Genomic DNA, 16,371 nt, shown 5'->3' with positions numbered 1-16,371 from the left:
GTGCCTCAGTGAGTGGGACGCCGGTCCCATATACCGAGAGTGGCAGTTTGGAAGCCGACTGCAACAAAAAAATAGCTGGGCGTTGTGGCGGGAGCCTGTAGTCCCAGCTACACGGGAGGCTGAGGCAAGAGAATCGCTTAAGCCCAAGAATTGTAGGTTGGTGTGTGAGCTATGATGCCACAGCACTCTACCGAGGGCAACAAAGTGAGACTCTGTCTCTAAAAAAAAAAAAAAGAAAGAGACACTCTCTCCCCTTCCCCAGTTGCCACAATAAGGGGGAAGGCAGGGCAGACCCATCAATGCCCGGCAATTTTTTTGGTTGTAGTTGTCATTGTTGTTTAGCAGCCCCAGGCCGGGTTCGAACCTGCCAGCCCCAGTGCACGTAGCGGGCACCCTAACCACTGAGCTACGGGCGCCAAACCTGCATTGCTTTTGAGTGATGGAAAAGAAACTCTAAGGAAGGATAGACTACTCTACGGTTAGACAGAATGAAGAACTTCCAAAAGGTGAAAGGCCCTGACTCTTGCAAGAGCAACAGTAGAGGGCGCCAATGTTGTGCAAGCATACTCCTAGACGAGGTGCCTTTTTCTCTCTCTCTCTCTTTTTTTTAATTGAATAGTAACTGTGTTTAATGCAATTCTGGGGTACAGTGTGGGGTTTTCACAAACAATCCGAAACACTTCCATCAAACTGGTTAACATAGCCTTCACGTAATTTTCTTAGTTATTGTGTTAAAACATTCATATTCTACTCATAGAAAGATTCACTTGTACCCTTGTAAGATGAACCACAAAAGTGTACCCTCAAATCCCCCTCCCTCCACCCAAGGTGCCTTTTTCTCATACCCTCTCTATCCTGCAAATCTAATCACAACTACCCCAACACACACACACACTCCCTATCTTACTGGCACATGAGAGTTCAAAGAGCTAAGATTCCAGGCTCAGATTCTGCAAGTGGCCTCCAAGGGACTCTCAACAAACCTTTTACTTAACCCCTACCCTACCCCAAAATTATTTTCATGAACTGCAGTACCTCTGCTCAATGCTTCCTCCCAGTTTCCTTGTCCATTCCGTGGTCTTGTTCCTCCAGTAGGAAGATGCTGTAGTCTTGTTTCTATATTTGTTTATTTTTTTGAGACAGAGTCTCACTCTGTTGCCCAGACTAGAGCACAGAGGTGTCATCCTAGCTTACTGCAACCTCAAACTCCTGGGCTCAAGCAATCCTTCTGACTCAGCCTCCTGAGCAGCTGGGATTACAGGTACACACCACTACACCCAGCTAATTTTTTTTTACTTTTAGTAGAGTCAGGGACTCAAGCTGGTCTCCAACTCCTGAGCTCAATCAATCCTCCTTCCCAGAGTGCTAGAATTACAGACTTGATCCACCGTGCCTGGTCTGCCGTGTTGCTTATAATGGGAAGGAGCCCAATGATACAATCTGGGTATATTGCAGAACCACAAAATGAAAGCGGTGAAGCCTGCTCGGTACCATGGATTTATGTTTACACTGACATGTGAAGGTTAAAAAGTAGGGCACTAAATTGTTCACTAGGGCAATAGTGTGTTGCATATAAAGACTGAAAGGAAACACCAAAAAGGTAAACATGAATTAAGGTGAAATGGTGATTATTTTCTTTGAAACCTTTTCCTTAAAAGTATGTCCAAATCATAAGATTACCTCTGCGAGATAAGGTTATTGGTGAATTTTTTCTCCTTTCCAAATGTTCTACAATGAGCAGATATTGTTTGGGTAATCAAGGAAAAAGCAGCACACTCACACAGACACAGACACACACACACACACACCCCTGAAACAGCTGTTTTCTTAATGTTGCTACAATGTTAGTTGAGGAGGAACTATTTCCTTCCCTCCAAGGCTGGCTGTGGGGCTCTTCCTTTTTCTCCCCACTTAACTCCCCTCTCCTCACTCTCTTCCGGGCCCCTACCACAAAACCAGAACAGAAATGAATAACACACGGAACATCCAAAAGAACTCTGATCTCGGCCTCCTGTGGGTGTGACCCTGGGCTCCTGTACCTGGGACACTGCAAGAGGAGAAGCCGATTATGGGGGTGTATTCCTGAACTTTCTGCAGCGCAGGAATAGAACATATGTCATCTCCATCACTGGACTGTTCCACATGCCTTATTGCTATTGTTACTGAGGCAGAAGTTTCTGCCAAGGAGGCCTCTACCTTGGCCCGGTGACAGCCTCCAGCTCCCTCCCCGGGATTCTCTCCACAGTCCAGAGAAACAAGGGTGGGCGTAAAAAGGAGGAAGAGGGACTGCAGCCTCCGCTGGTGCTGAGAGGAAAGGGGCTTTTTGTCTTTGCTGAAATATGGCTGAGATCCAGGTTGGGGAGTGGTGGAGCTCAGGCTACTGATTAAACCTTGTTCTGTGTGCATTTACTCTCACTCAGGGACACAATGGAGAGAATCTCTGCAAACTTTTCCCTGAATCATCTACCAATGAGCAGAGAATCTGAGGGTGTGGAAAGGGAGCACAGGTGGAGACTGGGCTCTCAGAAGGAGGGCAGAGTGTAGTGTTGAGGGAGGTGAGATAGCAAGGGAACAAAAGCACTGGGAACGGGGGCAGGAGTCCAGGGATCAAATCCCATCGCTGTTTTCTCTTTGCTGGGCAATTTGGGCAAGTAATTGCCCTCTCTGGGCCTCAGCTTCCTCTTCTGCAACTCAGAAAAGTAACTGAGAACCCTTGTCCCCTTCTGGGGTCAAATGACCCTCTCTGAGGATGTTTCCTGGTCTATAAAATCAGGCTGTTGATATCCACCCCTCCAACAAGGAAAAGAGCCATCCACTCTTCTAATTCTAACAAGCAAGTCCTGTCTGGCTGGCCCCAGATGCTTCTCCACTCTCATTTCTCAGGAGTCTGACCTCTCACTTAATGCTCCTGTGCACCGCCCCGCCCCCATGCCTTTTCTCATTTTATTTCCTCCACCTGCATTTTGCTTCCCCTTTGGTGAACACCTGCTTACTTGTCTTTTGAGACTCAGTTCAGGTCTCACCTTCTCCAGGGAAGCTTCCCCAATCTCTTCCCCATGAACTAGCTGGGTTAGATGCCCCTGCGCTGAGCTGCTGTACTACTCTAGGTATAAAGACACCGCTGTCCTTAACAATTCACACTCACAGCTGAAGCTTACTGAGCAGTACCAAACACCTGGACCTCTACCAGTCCCTTTGCCCATCACTGTCCTGTTCATTTCTCACCATGTGCAGGTGAGGGAGCTTCTATCTTTACCCCCATGGTGAAGGGTGGGTGTTGGGGTGTGAACCCAGGATGGTACCATTGCTCTAAGTCCTCTTCTGATCTTCTACCTTACATTCTGTCTACCACTCCAAACATAGGGCATGGTAGTTTTCTGTTTAGGTGAATGTATTTGTCCTTCCCCTGAGCTGAGAACACCAACAGTGAAGGGTCTTGGTCCCTTTGTGCCCGTAGCCCAGGCCTATCACAGTCCCAGGAAGGGCTGAATCTGAAGCTCATGTCTTCAGGTCCACGCAGTTGAGGCTTCCTTCCTTGTCCTTGGGAGTCTGGGAAGAGCCAAAATGCACCAGGGCCTCTTCCTGGGCCTAGCATAGGGTCCTCTTCCACCTGATGCTGTATCCGCACTTGCCTAGGGTCAGGTTCAATCCAGGTTAGGGACCTATGGATGAAACTCCCCTTATGAATTGATAAAGAGGTGCAAGGCAAAAACTAGAGTAAGGACCCTAAAACTCTGCTGAAGGAATAGGCTTAGCTAAAACCAATGATAATAATCAGCCACTCTTCCTCCATTTACTTGATAACAGTCACTGTCCCCTTGTTTGTGTCTCCATAATTACTGCTCTGGAGTGACAGTTGTAAAGATTCTTAAAGTTTCTCTGTAGATAACATCACGTGTTTGGAACCTAAGGGGTAGATTTTTTGTTTGTTTGTTTGTTTGTTTTTGAGACAGAGCCTCAAGCTATCTCCCCGGGTAGAGTGCCATGGCTTCACAGCTCACAGCAACCTCCAACTCCTGGGCTCAAGTGAGTCTCCTGCCTCCGCTTCCCAAGTAGCTGGGACCACAGGCACCTACCACAACACCCGGCTATTTTTTGGTTGCAGCCATCATTGTTGTTTGGCGGGCTGGGGCTGGATTCGAACCCGCCACCTTACATGTATGTAGCTGGTGCCTTAGCCACTTGAGCCACAGGCACCTAGCCTAAGGGGTAGTTTTTGAGGTGTATTACAGGTCTTGCATTCCTGTGGATTCCAATTTCTTAGTCACCATCCAGTCCAAGGAATTGACTCAACTGGTCTTAGACCCCCCTCATCCAAGAAACTGCATACCCATGGATTGGCTGACCCTACCCAGACAGCAGTCCACTCATACCAAGAGACTGATGCTTCCATCCTAAACCCAGTCAATCAGCAGACCCTAATTGCCTAATCCTCTGCCCACCAGACTGTCTTTAAAAACCCTGTCTCCTAGCCGGGCGTTATGGTGGGTGTTTATAGTCCCAGCTACTTGGGAGGCTGAGGCAAGAGAATCGCCTAAACCCAGGAGTTAGAGGTTGCTGTGGGCTGTGTAACACCAGGGCATTTTACTGAGGGTGATAAAGTGAGACTCTGTCTCTACAAAAAAAAAAAAAAGAAAAAAAACCTGTCTCCTGCTTGGGGCCTGTAGCTCAGTAGCTAGGACGCTAGCCACATACACTGGAGCTGGCAGGTTCAAACCCAAGCCGAGTCTGCCAAACAACAATGACAATTACAACAAAAAAATAGCTGGAGGTTGTGGTGGGTGCCTGTAATCCCAGCTACTTGGGAGGCTGAGGCAAGAGGATTGCTTATGCCCAAGAGTTGGAGGTTGCTGTGAGCTGTGAAGACACAGCACTGAGGGCGACATAGTGAGACTCTGTCTCAAAAAAAAAAAAAAAAAAAAAAAAAACCAAACAAAAAAAACCTTGTCTCCCAAATTCTTGGGGAGGCAGATTTGAGAAATTCCTCCCATCTCCCCACTTAGCACTATGAGGAATAAAACCCTGATGTCCTTGGAGATTGGCTTCCTCTTGGGCAGTGGGCAGTGAACCTGGTTGGGTGGCAAGATGCTTAGAGGTTATGGTCACATATGCTATTGTACCAAACCCTGGGCCAGTCCTCCTCAGACTTCAGCTCACTGAATCCTCACGGCAGCCTTTGAGGAAGATAAGATACATGAGGGAAACTGAGGCTCAGCTGACATCACAGAATGAGTGGGTGGAGTTAGAAGTGACCATAGGGATTTCTGACCTCAAAGCCCTTCAGCCTCCCCACTTTCTCCCTTCTGTTTTAGTTAAGGCCATGTGAGTAAAAATACCCGGGGACAATGATTGTGATTCATCTTTGCATCCGCCATGGGCCAGAGGCCACACCCAGGCACTGCGAGGCCCGTTGTGAAAGTCTGAGCTGGGCAGGCCCTGGCTCAGAGCAGGTTGCCAGTAACCGTTTATTGGCAGAGGTCAACAGGGCAGGGATTGCCATCTCCACTTTATATATGAGGAAGTTGCAATCGGAGAGGAATAGGAAAGTTGCCCAAGGTCATCCCTGAGTCAGAGGAAGAGCAAAGACTTGAACTCAGGACACTGGGGGATTCTGCTGCAGGCTGGCACTATTGAGCTGGGCTGTCCACTAAGGTTATCTGGGCTGGCAGCTTTATGGGTGGTGTAAGTCAATGGGATAAGTCAGCACCCATCCTTACTCTAATGACCCTAAACCAGGCCTTGCCTCTACAGGTATGTGGGGCCCCAGGCAACCTAGACAGTGACAAGTGACTGGTTTATTGCAGGCCAGAACTGGGGTTAGAGTTGGGCAATAAGGCTGGGAATTCTATGACCAGAAGTGGGGGAGACCTCTAATCCTGTGTGACTCTGGAGTTAGAGATGGCAGATAGAACAGTAGCCACCCCTGACCATCCACATCGCCAGTGTGCAGCCTCCATCGTGCCCACCATTAAGATACAATCTTGAGGAAGAGTACTTTCTCAATGTCCCCCAATTGCTCAGAGGGATGCTCCATCAGGGACTGGTTCCCCTTACCCATCTTTTTGGCCCCCAAACACACCCAGGGCACTACCACACTCCTCTTCCCTGGAGGGGGGAGTCAATGCAAAAGCCCTTGATTCATAGTCCCTTAACCTCACCAAAGATTTCTAAGTCTCTACCCTACTCACTGGGGAGCTGGCTTAGGTCTACAGGGACTCCCTAGAATAGTCTCAATCCCTGGGAATAGGCTTCCTCAGTCCTGAAAGCAACATTTTTACAACTCCGTGAACACAAATCCACTCCCTAGAAGAGGCTCTAGGATGTGGAACCCCTCCCATGATTAAATTCTAAAGCAGTGTTGACAATAAGCCTGATGTGGATGCCCCCTCCCCTCCCCTCCCACCTGCCTCTCTGTAGGATCAAAGCTGCTCAGTGAGGCTGTGTGATCCTGGGCCAGACTCCAAGCCAGGAGGAAGCCCCTTTGCCTGGATCGTTCTGGAGAAGGCAATCCCCCTTCAGAGGTCCCAGCCCAGGCTCAAAGCCCGGTAGGGGATGAGAGGTTGGCAGCGGATGGGGAAGTGGCTGGACCAGAAAACCGGGGCTTCCTGTTGATGGAGGGGGTCCAGGTCCACTGCCTGGTTCCCTGTCTCTCTCCCCTACTTCAGTCTGACCTTCCCAAACTCCCATGGAGGCTCCCACCCCCTGTAGGACTCATGGCATCTGCAGTAGCAGGGGTACAGCGCCAAGAGAAGAGACAAGAGGTAGCTTGAGGGGAGCAACCCCATTTCTCCAAATTCTGAAGCCTCCCTCAAGGGAACTTTCCTTTCCCTGGACTCCTCTGGAGATCCTGACTGATGGGAGAACTAGGGGTCCATTCAGACTCCAGTCTCTTCTCTTCCAATCTCATTTTCGGGTCTGGGGGCCCCAAAAGGCCCTTTGGCCCTGCTGGTTTCTCTTTCTCTGAGCCCCTTTGCAATCTTTTAAAAAATTCTTCCCCCTCAAACAGCCCCTCCTTCCTTGCCCTCTGGCTGTCCTATAAACGCCAGCAGGAGCAATTTAGGGACAGCATTGCTCTGTTGCTGGAAAAAGGGTCTTTGGTTGCTTAGAAATTAAGTTTGAAGCAGCCTGGAAGGAAACGGAAAACAAGATGAAGCGCAGAGAATCCATGACCACTGCCTGAGAGAGACAAGAGAGCCCTCCCCCTGAGGTCCCTGATTCAACAAACAGCCTGTATGTCCCTCAGCTCCCTCATCGCCACAAGGCTAACTCTGCTGCCCCCACCCCAAGGCCCTTCTAAGGTTCCATTCCAAGGTCACTGCGCAGTGGTTGACGCCAAAATGATCAAAGTCAAGAATATAGGGCACTCCCCCTGTGTAGGTCAAGCGCCCTGTGATGTAGCTTCCCTGTTCCCACACCAGGGACCGAGGATAGGATGGAGGACGCGGAGGGCGCCGCCTCTGAGTGGAGAGGACACCGGGTGGGTGAGAGGGCCTAGAGCACCAGGGAGAAGGTAGTGGGGCAGGACCCGGGAGCAGGGGAGACCGGAGAATTTAAGATCGGGGACTGGAGGAGGGGACCGGAGGGGAGGCTCCGCCAGGGGGAGGAGCCGCCTCCCGCGCCCCGCTGTCGGGGCTACCTCCCGTCGCGGCTCCGCTATAAAACCCTGGCCCGCACAATCGCGACACCCCTGGTAGCCTCCCGGGCACGGGACCCCCGACTCCAAGGCGTCTTTGCTGGACCGCGATGTGGCGGCTGCTTGCGCTCCTGGTCTTCGCCGCGGCCCGGACCTCGGCGGCTGCAGGTGAGCTCCCTGGAGTGGCCGCAGGTGCCCCGCGGGGGACCCCTCTGCGTCCCCAGCCTCCGCCCCCGCCGAGGCTCTGGAGCGGGCGGCAGGTGCGCTGGGGCTGCTCTGGGGCCCCGGGCTCGCGTGTGCGCGGACGGCGGCGACGGTGCGGGAGCCGGGGCCGCGCGCGAGCCCGTGTGCGCACACGCGTGTGCTCGGCGGGCGGGCGGAGTGTGCACGCGTGTGCGCGGCTGCGGCGTGTGCGTGTGGCCAGGCATCCCCGGCCAGACGGGTGTGAGGCTGCGGCTCTGACCTGCCTCGACGCACGCCTTCTTTTCTCACCGGTACTCCTCCGGCTGTCGGCGGGTCTGTCCCGCCGGGGCTCAGAGCCAGGTGACGGCCCTGGCACCGGACCAGAGCAGCGAACTGAGTGTGGCGGGGTCCTGTCATCCCCCCTTTCCGTCCGGGATTCCTCCCCCCAGGACTGCAAGCTGAGGTCGTCTCCCTAGTCCCCAGCCCTGGACTGGGAGCCTGGCGGGGGGCACCTGGAGACCCGAGGTCCCGGTGGAGCCGGTCTTTCCGGACAGGGTGATTTTCGTTTAAAGATTAATGTTGAGGCCAGGCTCTTAATTATTCGTCGAGGTGGGAGGTGACAGGGGAGGCGTGTTAATGTTTGATAAGGAGCTAAAAGGCCTTCAAGCCACTGGGGAGAGGGATGCGAGAGGCGCCTTCTCGGCGACCCCCCAACCCTTTCACAGGATGACCCCCGTCTGCCGGTTTCCAGCCCTGTTCTCGGGTTGTTTCTGGGGTGCACCCGGCCAAACCTCCTCTGCCAAGTGAGGTGCACTGCCCTTGGTGTCCTGGAGTGAGGGGTGAAGGTGCCCTTAGCAGCGGAGAGGGAGAGTGTGTGTGCTCTTTGCAGGAGGGACTTAGCTGGCCCGCTGGGAGAATGAGGGGGCATTATAGCATCTCCTCCGGGGGAGAAGGGAAGAGGGAAGGCAGAAAGTGAAAAATATTATTTGTAGGGTTGGATGTTTGAAACCTGGTAAGCAGCTAGACCTGGTAGTAACAGCAGAAAGAGAGTCGCTTTGCAGTTAACCTGGGTACTTTGTAGCTGTGTGGCCTTGTGGGAGTCACTTCACCTCAGTTTCCTTGTTTACAAGACAGGGATAGTAATTCTGACTTCACGTGTTTAAAGGATCAGAATAACAGTGAGAGTGTTCAGTGGCACATGCCAAGTGCTCCCCACAGATGGTTATGAGGCTCTGCCACTGACCAGAGTCCACCCTTGCTAACCTCATCGCACAAGTTGTGCTCCCCTTGGTGTCAGGCTTTCTGTCTGGGACCTACCTTTCTCTACCCACTCATCCCAGGGGCACTTAAAGCTGGAGAGCCACCAGGTTGCTCATGGAAATACCCAGAGCATCTCCTCCCTTTGCGAGGGGGAGGAGAGAGGATGTTTGGCCCCCTTCAGAGCCCCAGACCCCTGGCCAGGAGTTGCTGAGACTTTGCCCAGGACACACTTGAGTTTTGCTGAGCTGTTTTTCAGGATTACTCCCCTTCCCTTGGAGTAGGAGGGTGGGGTGAGCAAGGTCCACTAGAGAGGGCTTCTTCTGTCATCTCTAAAGAAGGGGGGTGGGGAGGTAGGTGGGTCAAGAGTAGGGGCCAGGGCTAGTAATGGTTTTCAGGTGCCTAACCCTCACCACTGGACAGGCCAATGGCCTGGGTGGGACCTGGAGCTCAGAGCCAGAAGCTATGAGTAGCCCCTCTCTTTCCTAGGCCATCTTGGTGGGCTGGTAATTATCTGCAGGGGTGCCCTTCTCATGAGCCTGAGCTGATTGGTGCTCCCTCCACCCCTTGACTGAAAGCCAGCACCCACCCTCACGCCACAGACACAGACCTGCCCCCTGGCCTTGGCCTCATCACCATTATGTTTTCCTGGCTCTTGCTTCCTGAAAAAGGTAGTTACAAGAACATTCAGTCAAGCGGGTCAAAAGTCTCTATGATTAAGACAGTGGATCAGAGGTTACCACTACAACCCAGGAGCTGTAGCCAGAGCCAGTGAAGAGCAAATTCCTATGAAAAGTTAAGCCTGGACCAGATGGGCCCCCAGAGAGGTTGTGGAAGGCTCACCAAGGGCCCCGCCCTTCATTGCTGGCTCCTGAGGACTCTGGGCCAGCTTCTGCCTTTGGGAACTCCAAGGGGTGGGGACTTCTAGTGGTTTAAGTGACCTCAAATCCGTGATCTTCTCCAACACTAGGGCTGGGCATCTGACAGGAGGGCCTTCTGTCTGAGGAGGAAGGTGAGGCTCAGAAGAGTTAACTCGGTCTTTTGTAGAGCCAGAGCTGGAAGGCAGGGGGATGTTCTCCAGCTTCTGAGCTCTGCCCACCTGCAGGAAGGGGCTTGTGTGGGAAACAGCCACCACCCTTTGCAGTGTTGACCCATAGGTGGGATTCCCAGGGGCACAAAGCCCTGTCTGGGGCAGAGGACTGGCTGTCATGGGGGAAAACCTTGAATCCCTGAAACACACTATGGCAGCAGGGTGGGAGGAACATTGGTCCAGAGCTGGGAAACCAAAAACCCAAAGTGGTTCTCTGGGGCAAGAGAAGGGGCGGTAGTTTCTCATAGATGCTATTCCTCCTGCCCTGGAAGCCTTCCCCACACCTCCCCGCAGAGCCTGATCTTCTCATGGGTCCCTCCCAACCCTGTCCCCATTCCAGGGACCACTACTGTGGTCCAGATCCAAGAGGAGGTGGAGCTGGGGGCAGCCCAGTCAGAAGAAAGTGGGGAATGTGCTCAGAGGCCTTAGCTTGATCTGGGAGCCGTGCTTTTCTCAGGAATTTGCTCATCCCTGAGTTCTTTCCAACTCACTTCATTTGCCTCCTCTTTCTGCCCCTCCTTGGCTTTGGCCATCTGCTCACTGACAGGAGGCCACCAGAGGGAGGGAGACAGGGGGAAGGGAAGAACTGCCAATGGGATTTTAATAAGTGCCAGGCTGCCTGGAAGTTCTGTGCATCCCTTATTTAATCTTCCCCACAGCCCTATGAGGTGGGTATGTTGGTCCCATTTTAGAGATGATACAACCAAGGCTCAGGGAGATTAAAGGCCTTGTCCACAAACCCACCCAAGTCCCCTCAACTGTCTGGGCCAGAAATTCTAGCTCTGGATGAAATTCTCTGTTCATCCTGCTGGTGCTGCCTTTTCTTCTTTCTTTCTTTCTTTTTTTTTTTTTTTTAGGCAGTCTCACTATGTCACCCTCAGTAGAGTGCTGTGGTGTCACAGCTCACAGCAACCTCCAAGTCCTGGGCTTAAGCGATTCTCTTGCCTCAGTGTCCCTAGTAGCTGGGACTACAGGTGCCCACCACAACACAGGACTATTTTTTTTGTTGAATTTGTCGTTGTTTTAGCAGCCCCACACCGTGTTCAAACCCACCACTGTCAGTGCATGTGACCGGCGCCATAATACTGTGCTACGGGTGTGGAGCCTGCCTTTTCAAAAATGTAATGGACTCTATTTTTAGAGAAATTTTAGGTCTACAGAAATCTTGAGCAGAAAGCACAGAAGAAGATTCCCTTATGCCCTCTCTGCCCCTACACACAGCTTCCCCCATTATTAACATCTTACATTAGTGCCACACATGTGGGCAGCCTCCTTTCAGAGATGCTGGGCTCTACTGTGCTGAGGCAGAGCCAGGATTAGAACCCTGAATCTATAGGACTATGGGTGGTGGGGTAACGGAAAGGCCTAGTTGTTTTCCTGACTGTGAAGCTGTGAAGGTTTAGGTAGGGCATTCTGGGGAGGGGCCAGCCTAAAATGCTCCAGCAACTCAGATCTGCCAGGAAAGCTGCCAGGCTGGACCTAACTCTGTTGTCCTGCGAGGGAAGGCTGGACCTTAATCCTCCCCGGTCCCTCTCCCCAAAGCCTTCCTTCCAGGTTTGGGATGAGAGATGGAAGCAGTGAGGGGGAGGCTGATGACCAGGCTGGCCCACGTTGGAGGGGTCCCCTGGGGGCTGGTGGCTGCTTTGCTCAGCCCTTCTGAGGAAGCAGCGCATTAGGCAAGCTGACCAGCTGATCAGCTCATGGGTTGTTTTCTTATTAACTATCCTAAGTCCCACACCCTAAGGATACTCTTTCCCAACCCAAGGGAGGGCTTCAAGCCAGGGCTATGCCCAGCCCCTGATTCACTGAGTACATGTGCTCACGGAGATGTCTGTGCACGTGAGTCTGACGGCCTTGATCTCTTCCTCCAGAATCACACTGGTGCTATGAGACTGACATGTTGGTCTCACGGCCTTGCTCTCTTCCTTTAGAATCACACTGGTGCTATGAGATTCAAGCCGAAGCTCCCAATCAGCTCTGCTTGGGTGAGTATAGGCAGTCTTGAGGACTGGCCTTTCTTCATGGTGGGAAGCATCCAGGAGGGAGGGAGGCATGAAGGATGATGATGGTCCCCAAGTCAGAGATCTGGGAACAGGGGACCTAGAGTGACTTGAGTTTTCACCGGCATCTCCTGTCACCACGACAGTGATTTCCCTGTGGAGTAAATCAGCAGCGGCATTAAAAGGAGGAAGACATTTTGTTATTTCTCTTAGCAAAATGGAGAGTTGTTTCTATTCCAGGGACAGCGCTGGCAGGTGGAGCTGAGAGATGGTGCTTCACATTTTCCTTCAAATGCAGACCAATTTCCCTGCAGTCTGCTTTCCCCCTGCCTCTGAGTTTTGGGGATTGGGCAGTGCTGCCCTGATCTTGACCCCTGACCACCTGGGGGTTGGCATTACCAGGGTGCAAGAACCAGGCTCTTCCATGGTTACTCCCCTGCTTCCATTCCTCAGGAAGAGAAATTGTCCACTGCAGTTTCCACAGCCCTGTCCCATTCACCCCTTTAAACTTCATAGCATCCCTGGAAAGCAGGTGATCATTGTGGCCCCATTTTACATTTTAGTTGAGAAAATCAAGGCTCAGAGGTTTCACGGGCACACCATCACCACATTGATCATTCCCTAGACCTTACAGCCACCAAGTGGCAGCCCTGCTTCCATCCTGTCCCACATCATCGCCAGACTTACTGGCTTTGCATGTGTGTGTCTGTGGAGGAGGGGGAAGAGGAAGGGTGGGGGAAGGAAGAGGAGGAGGGAGAGGAAGGGGAGCAAGAAAGAACAGTGAGGGGGAGGAAGAGGAGGTGGAAGAGAAGGAGGAAGGCCCTGGGAGGGTGAAGGCAGAGTTCTGAGCGGAGCATCCCTGAGTATAGCCTTCCAGCATCCCAAGACCTTGCTGAATGTGAGCTGGCTGTCTGGGGCTGACTTTAGGGGGATGGAGGAGGCTCTCCTGCCTCTGAGCCCATCCTCCTTCCCTGCTCAGGGCCAAGTAACTGGACTGGAAGTTGCCAGAAGAACCGCCAGTCCCCCATCGACATTGTTACCAGCAAGGCGAAGGAAGACCAAACCCTGGGACACTTCATCTTCTCTGGCTACGATAAGAAGGAAAAAAGGAACGTGAGCAACAATGGACACTCAGGTGGGCTAGAGGACACCTCGGTAGGCACAGGCACCTTGAGTTCCCCAACACCCCAGGCCTAGGTCTATCTTTGCACTGAGGAGGGGCTGGAAACTTCGGTGATTTCAATGCTTCCATCAGACCATTCTTGGGGTTGGGGGAGGGGAAACATTCCAGGATGAAGGAACGGCATGTGCAAAGGCGCAGAGGCCTGAAACTGTTTGGGGTGTTTGGGGAACTGCGAGCTGAGCTGTTCTGTGTGGATGGAGGGCAGCGAGTTAAGGAAGGCCTGGGTCCAGCTGGGCTAGGGCCCAGAGGCAGGCCACCCAGGGTGAGGAGTTCCGACATTACTCCAAGGACAACAGGGCACCACAGAGAGAGTTAGAGCAGGGAGCAGGGCATGGTTGTGATTTGGGGGTTTGGGGGCTGTACAGGAGAGGGGAGGCAGGCAGGGAAGGGGGCTAGGAAAGGCTGGGGTAGCCCAGAAAGGGTGAGAACTGGGATGGGGGACTGGGAGAGGCTCCAGGGAAGCTGGTTTGAGGACCTGTCCCCTCCTGTGCCCCAGTGGAGGTGACCCTGAAGAATGACAATATTGAAATTTCTGGAGGAGGACTGCCTACCGGGTACCAGGCCACGCAGTTGCACCTGCACTGGTCCAGTGAGATGAATGCAGGCTCGGAGCACAGCATTGATGGGAAGCGTTTTGCCATGGAGGTAAGGGCCCCTCTGGATCAGTGTCCTGGCTGGGCTCTGGGTGTGTACACACCTTGGGCAAGGAGACTGTTCCAGCCCCCTCACAGGTCCTCTCTCCATCCCTCCCACCTTCTACCAGATGCACATCGTACATAATAAGAAAGTGACGGGGACATCCAAGAGTGCAAAAGAGGCCCAGAACACTGGGGATGACATCGCGGTGTTGGCCTTCCTGGTGAAGGTTAGACTCCCACTGTCTAACTCCTGGGGAACAGGGTCCAGAGACCTGGGACTCAGGCAAAGCAGAAGGGGGCAGGAGAAGCTTTGATTCCCCTCGGTTTCTCAGTGACTTGTATGCCCCTTGGCCAGGTGAGGAGCCCAGAGCCTCGATCCCAGATACCACCTCCCCCACCCTCCCCCACCCCACATCAGGAGAACAAACTCACTGTGACAAACAGCTCTCCACAGACCTTCTCAAAGCCCCTCCCCACCTGTTCCAGGAAGGACCTAAGGAGAATGAAGGCTTCTGGCCGCTGGTGGAGGCACTGGCTCATATCCCCAAACCTGGTGAGTTGGGATGGGGAAGAGGCCACAGTGTGAGGAGGGGGCGTCTCCCCACAAAGAAAGGGGCAAGGGTTGGGGGGCAGCTGGGCTCTTGGAAGTTGGGGTATGAGGATTTCCTTACCCCACCCCCCTGACAACATCCTCTGTCCCCCCACCCCAGGCATGGACACTGAAATGAGAGAGTTCAGCCTATGGGATATGCTCCCCAAGGAGGAGAAATTGAGGCACTACTTCCGCTACCAGGGCTCACTCACCACACCAAACTGTGATGAGACGGTTGTTTGGACTGTGTTCCAGGAGTCCATTGAGCTCCGCAGAGACCAGGTGTGCAGGGCCTGGGGCAGGGTGCAGCCCCCACTGCCTGGCTCCCCAGACATCATCCCTCTGGGGCCCCAAGAGGTCCCCGGTTGTGGGCAGGGAGTCCCAGGGAGCTGAAGTCCATTAGTTCTATCCACAGACATTCAGGGCAGGCTGACAGAGAGGTGGGCTGTTTTGCCCGGGAAAGAGGTTGTTAGCATGTGGGCAGGCGTTTGGCCAGGAGGTGCTCAGAGACGGTAGAAAATATTTCCTTCGCTCAGCAAATGGTACTCCAGTTTCTATAGTATACCAGACTTGGGGGAGATGGCAGGATTTCCAAAGGGCCAAAATCCCTGCCCTGTGCACTTTCATTTCACAGCTGTGATTCTCAAAGTGTGGTCATTGGGCCGGTGGTGTCAACATCATCACCAGTGGGAATTTATTAGAAATGCAAATCCTTACGCCTAACCCCAGAACTACAGAATCAGAAACTCGGGGGGTGGGTCTCAAGGTTCTGGGGCCCAACAAGCCCACCCTTAGCTGAAGCTGATGTACTGTAGCAACCGTGACAATAGTAGCAGTCATCGTGGGCCCTCTGCACTGTGAGTTAAGGGAAGCCCAGGGGAGCTTGGGCTCACCAAGCAAGCACTTCACACCCCTTATTCCCGTCATCTTCATATCGGCCTTCAGAGGGCAATACAGAGCCCCTCTGGCCTGAGCGCCTCCTGCTGCACTGCTGAGCCCTCTCCCTTCTGCAGATCCTGGTGTTCTCCCAGAAGCTGTGGTACGACGCGGAACAGAGAGTAAATATGACAGACAACGTCCGGCCCGTGCAGAGACTTGGGGACCGCACAGTGTTCAAGTCGCAGGCCCCAGGACAGCTGCTGCCCCTGCCTCTGCCTACCTTGCTGGTCCCCACACTCACCTACCTGGCGGCTGGCTTTCTCCGGTGACCGCTCACTCCTGCACATGGGACCTCTGGCCTCAGCCCTAGAGGCTTGGGCTTCCTCCCGCTCCTTAGGTGTCCCAGGTTGGACTTTAGGCATGATTAAAATATGTGTGTATTTTTGGAGAAACCCTTCTCCTTTGTTTTTAGCTGCTTGCCCCACTCTGTTCCCTTCAACTCACTCCTGCTCCAGGGCAGGGGTCTCAAGGCCTGGCAGTTTCTTCCATGCAGGTCCCGCCAGGTGTCCCCACACCCTGCCTTTGCAAATTCCCTGCCTACACCCCGTATCTTGGAGCTGCAACACAACGAAAGCCAGAAGAACCCTAACCCCATCCAATCTCTCATTACATAGTGGGGAAACTGAGGTGTTATGAGAGGTCCCATACTGGGGCTATGACACAGCCCTGTGCTTTCTTCTCTGCAGTTGGGGTGCGACGGGGGTTGTGTGTGGGTACAGCCCAGGCAAGTGGGCAGCAGACTTCATTTGTTTGCTCAGCTTTTTTTTTTTTTTCCTAAGACAGGGTCTTATTTTGTTGCCCTCGGTATAGTGCTGTGGCGTGATAGCTCACAGCAATCTCAAACTCCTGGGTTCAC

At 53.1% G+C, this 16,371-nt stretch overlaps 1 protein-coding gene across 1 annotated transcript; it reads left to right on the top strand.

Moving 5' to 3' along the window:
- The first annotated feature begins 7,684 nt into the window (after nucleotides 1–7,684).
- CA4 (carbonic anhydrase 4) lies at nucleotides 7,685–15,907 on the top strand. Its single transcript, XM_003795604.3, has 8 exons — nucleotides 7,685–7,801; nucleotides 12,095–12,148; nucleotides 13,143–13,298; nucleotides 13,843–13,991; nucleotides 14,110–14,211; nucleotides 14,471–14,537; nucleotides 14,695–14,858; nucleotides 15,590–15,907. Exons 1-8 carry the CDS (start codon nucleotides 7,744–7,746, stop codon nucleotides 15,782–15,784), a joined length of 945 nt encoding a protein of 314 aa, XP_003795652.1. The 5' UTR covers nucleotides 7,685–7,743; the 3' UTR covers nucleotides 15,785–15,907.
- The last annotated feature ends 464 nt before the right edge of the window (nucleotides 15,908–16,371 follow it).

This window comes from Otolemur garnettii, unplaced genomic scaffold, assembly GCF_000181295.1.
Source record: "Otolemur garnettii isolate 467f Iridium unplaced genomic scaffold, OtoGar3 scaffold00094, whole genome shotgun sequence".
Taxonomy (NCBI): Eukaryota; Metazoa; Chordata; class Mammalia; order Primates; family Galagidae; genus Otolemur; species Otolemur garnettii.
This window is presented reverse-complemented; position numbering and strand designations above follow the sequence as displayed.

Coding starts and splice junctions, on each gene's coding strand:
- CA4 (XM_003795604.3), top strand. CDS start 7,744: ATGTGGCGGCTGCTTGCGCTCCTGGTCTTCGCCGCGGCCCGGACCTCG. Junction 13,992..14,109: donor GGAAGCGTTTTGCCATGGAG/GTAAGGGCCCCT, acceptor ACCTTCTACCAG/ATGCACATCGTACATAATAA. Junction 14,859..15,589: donor TTGAGCTCCGCAGAGACCAG/GTGTGCAGGGCC, acceptor TCCCTTCTGCAG/ATCCTGGTGTTCTCCCAGAA.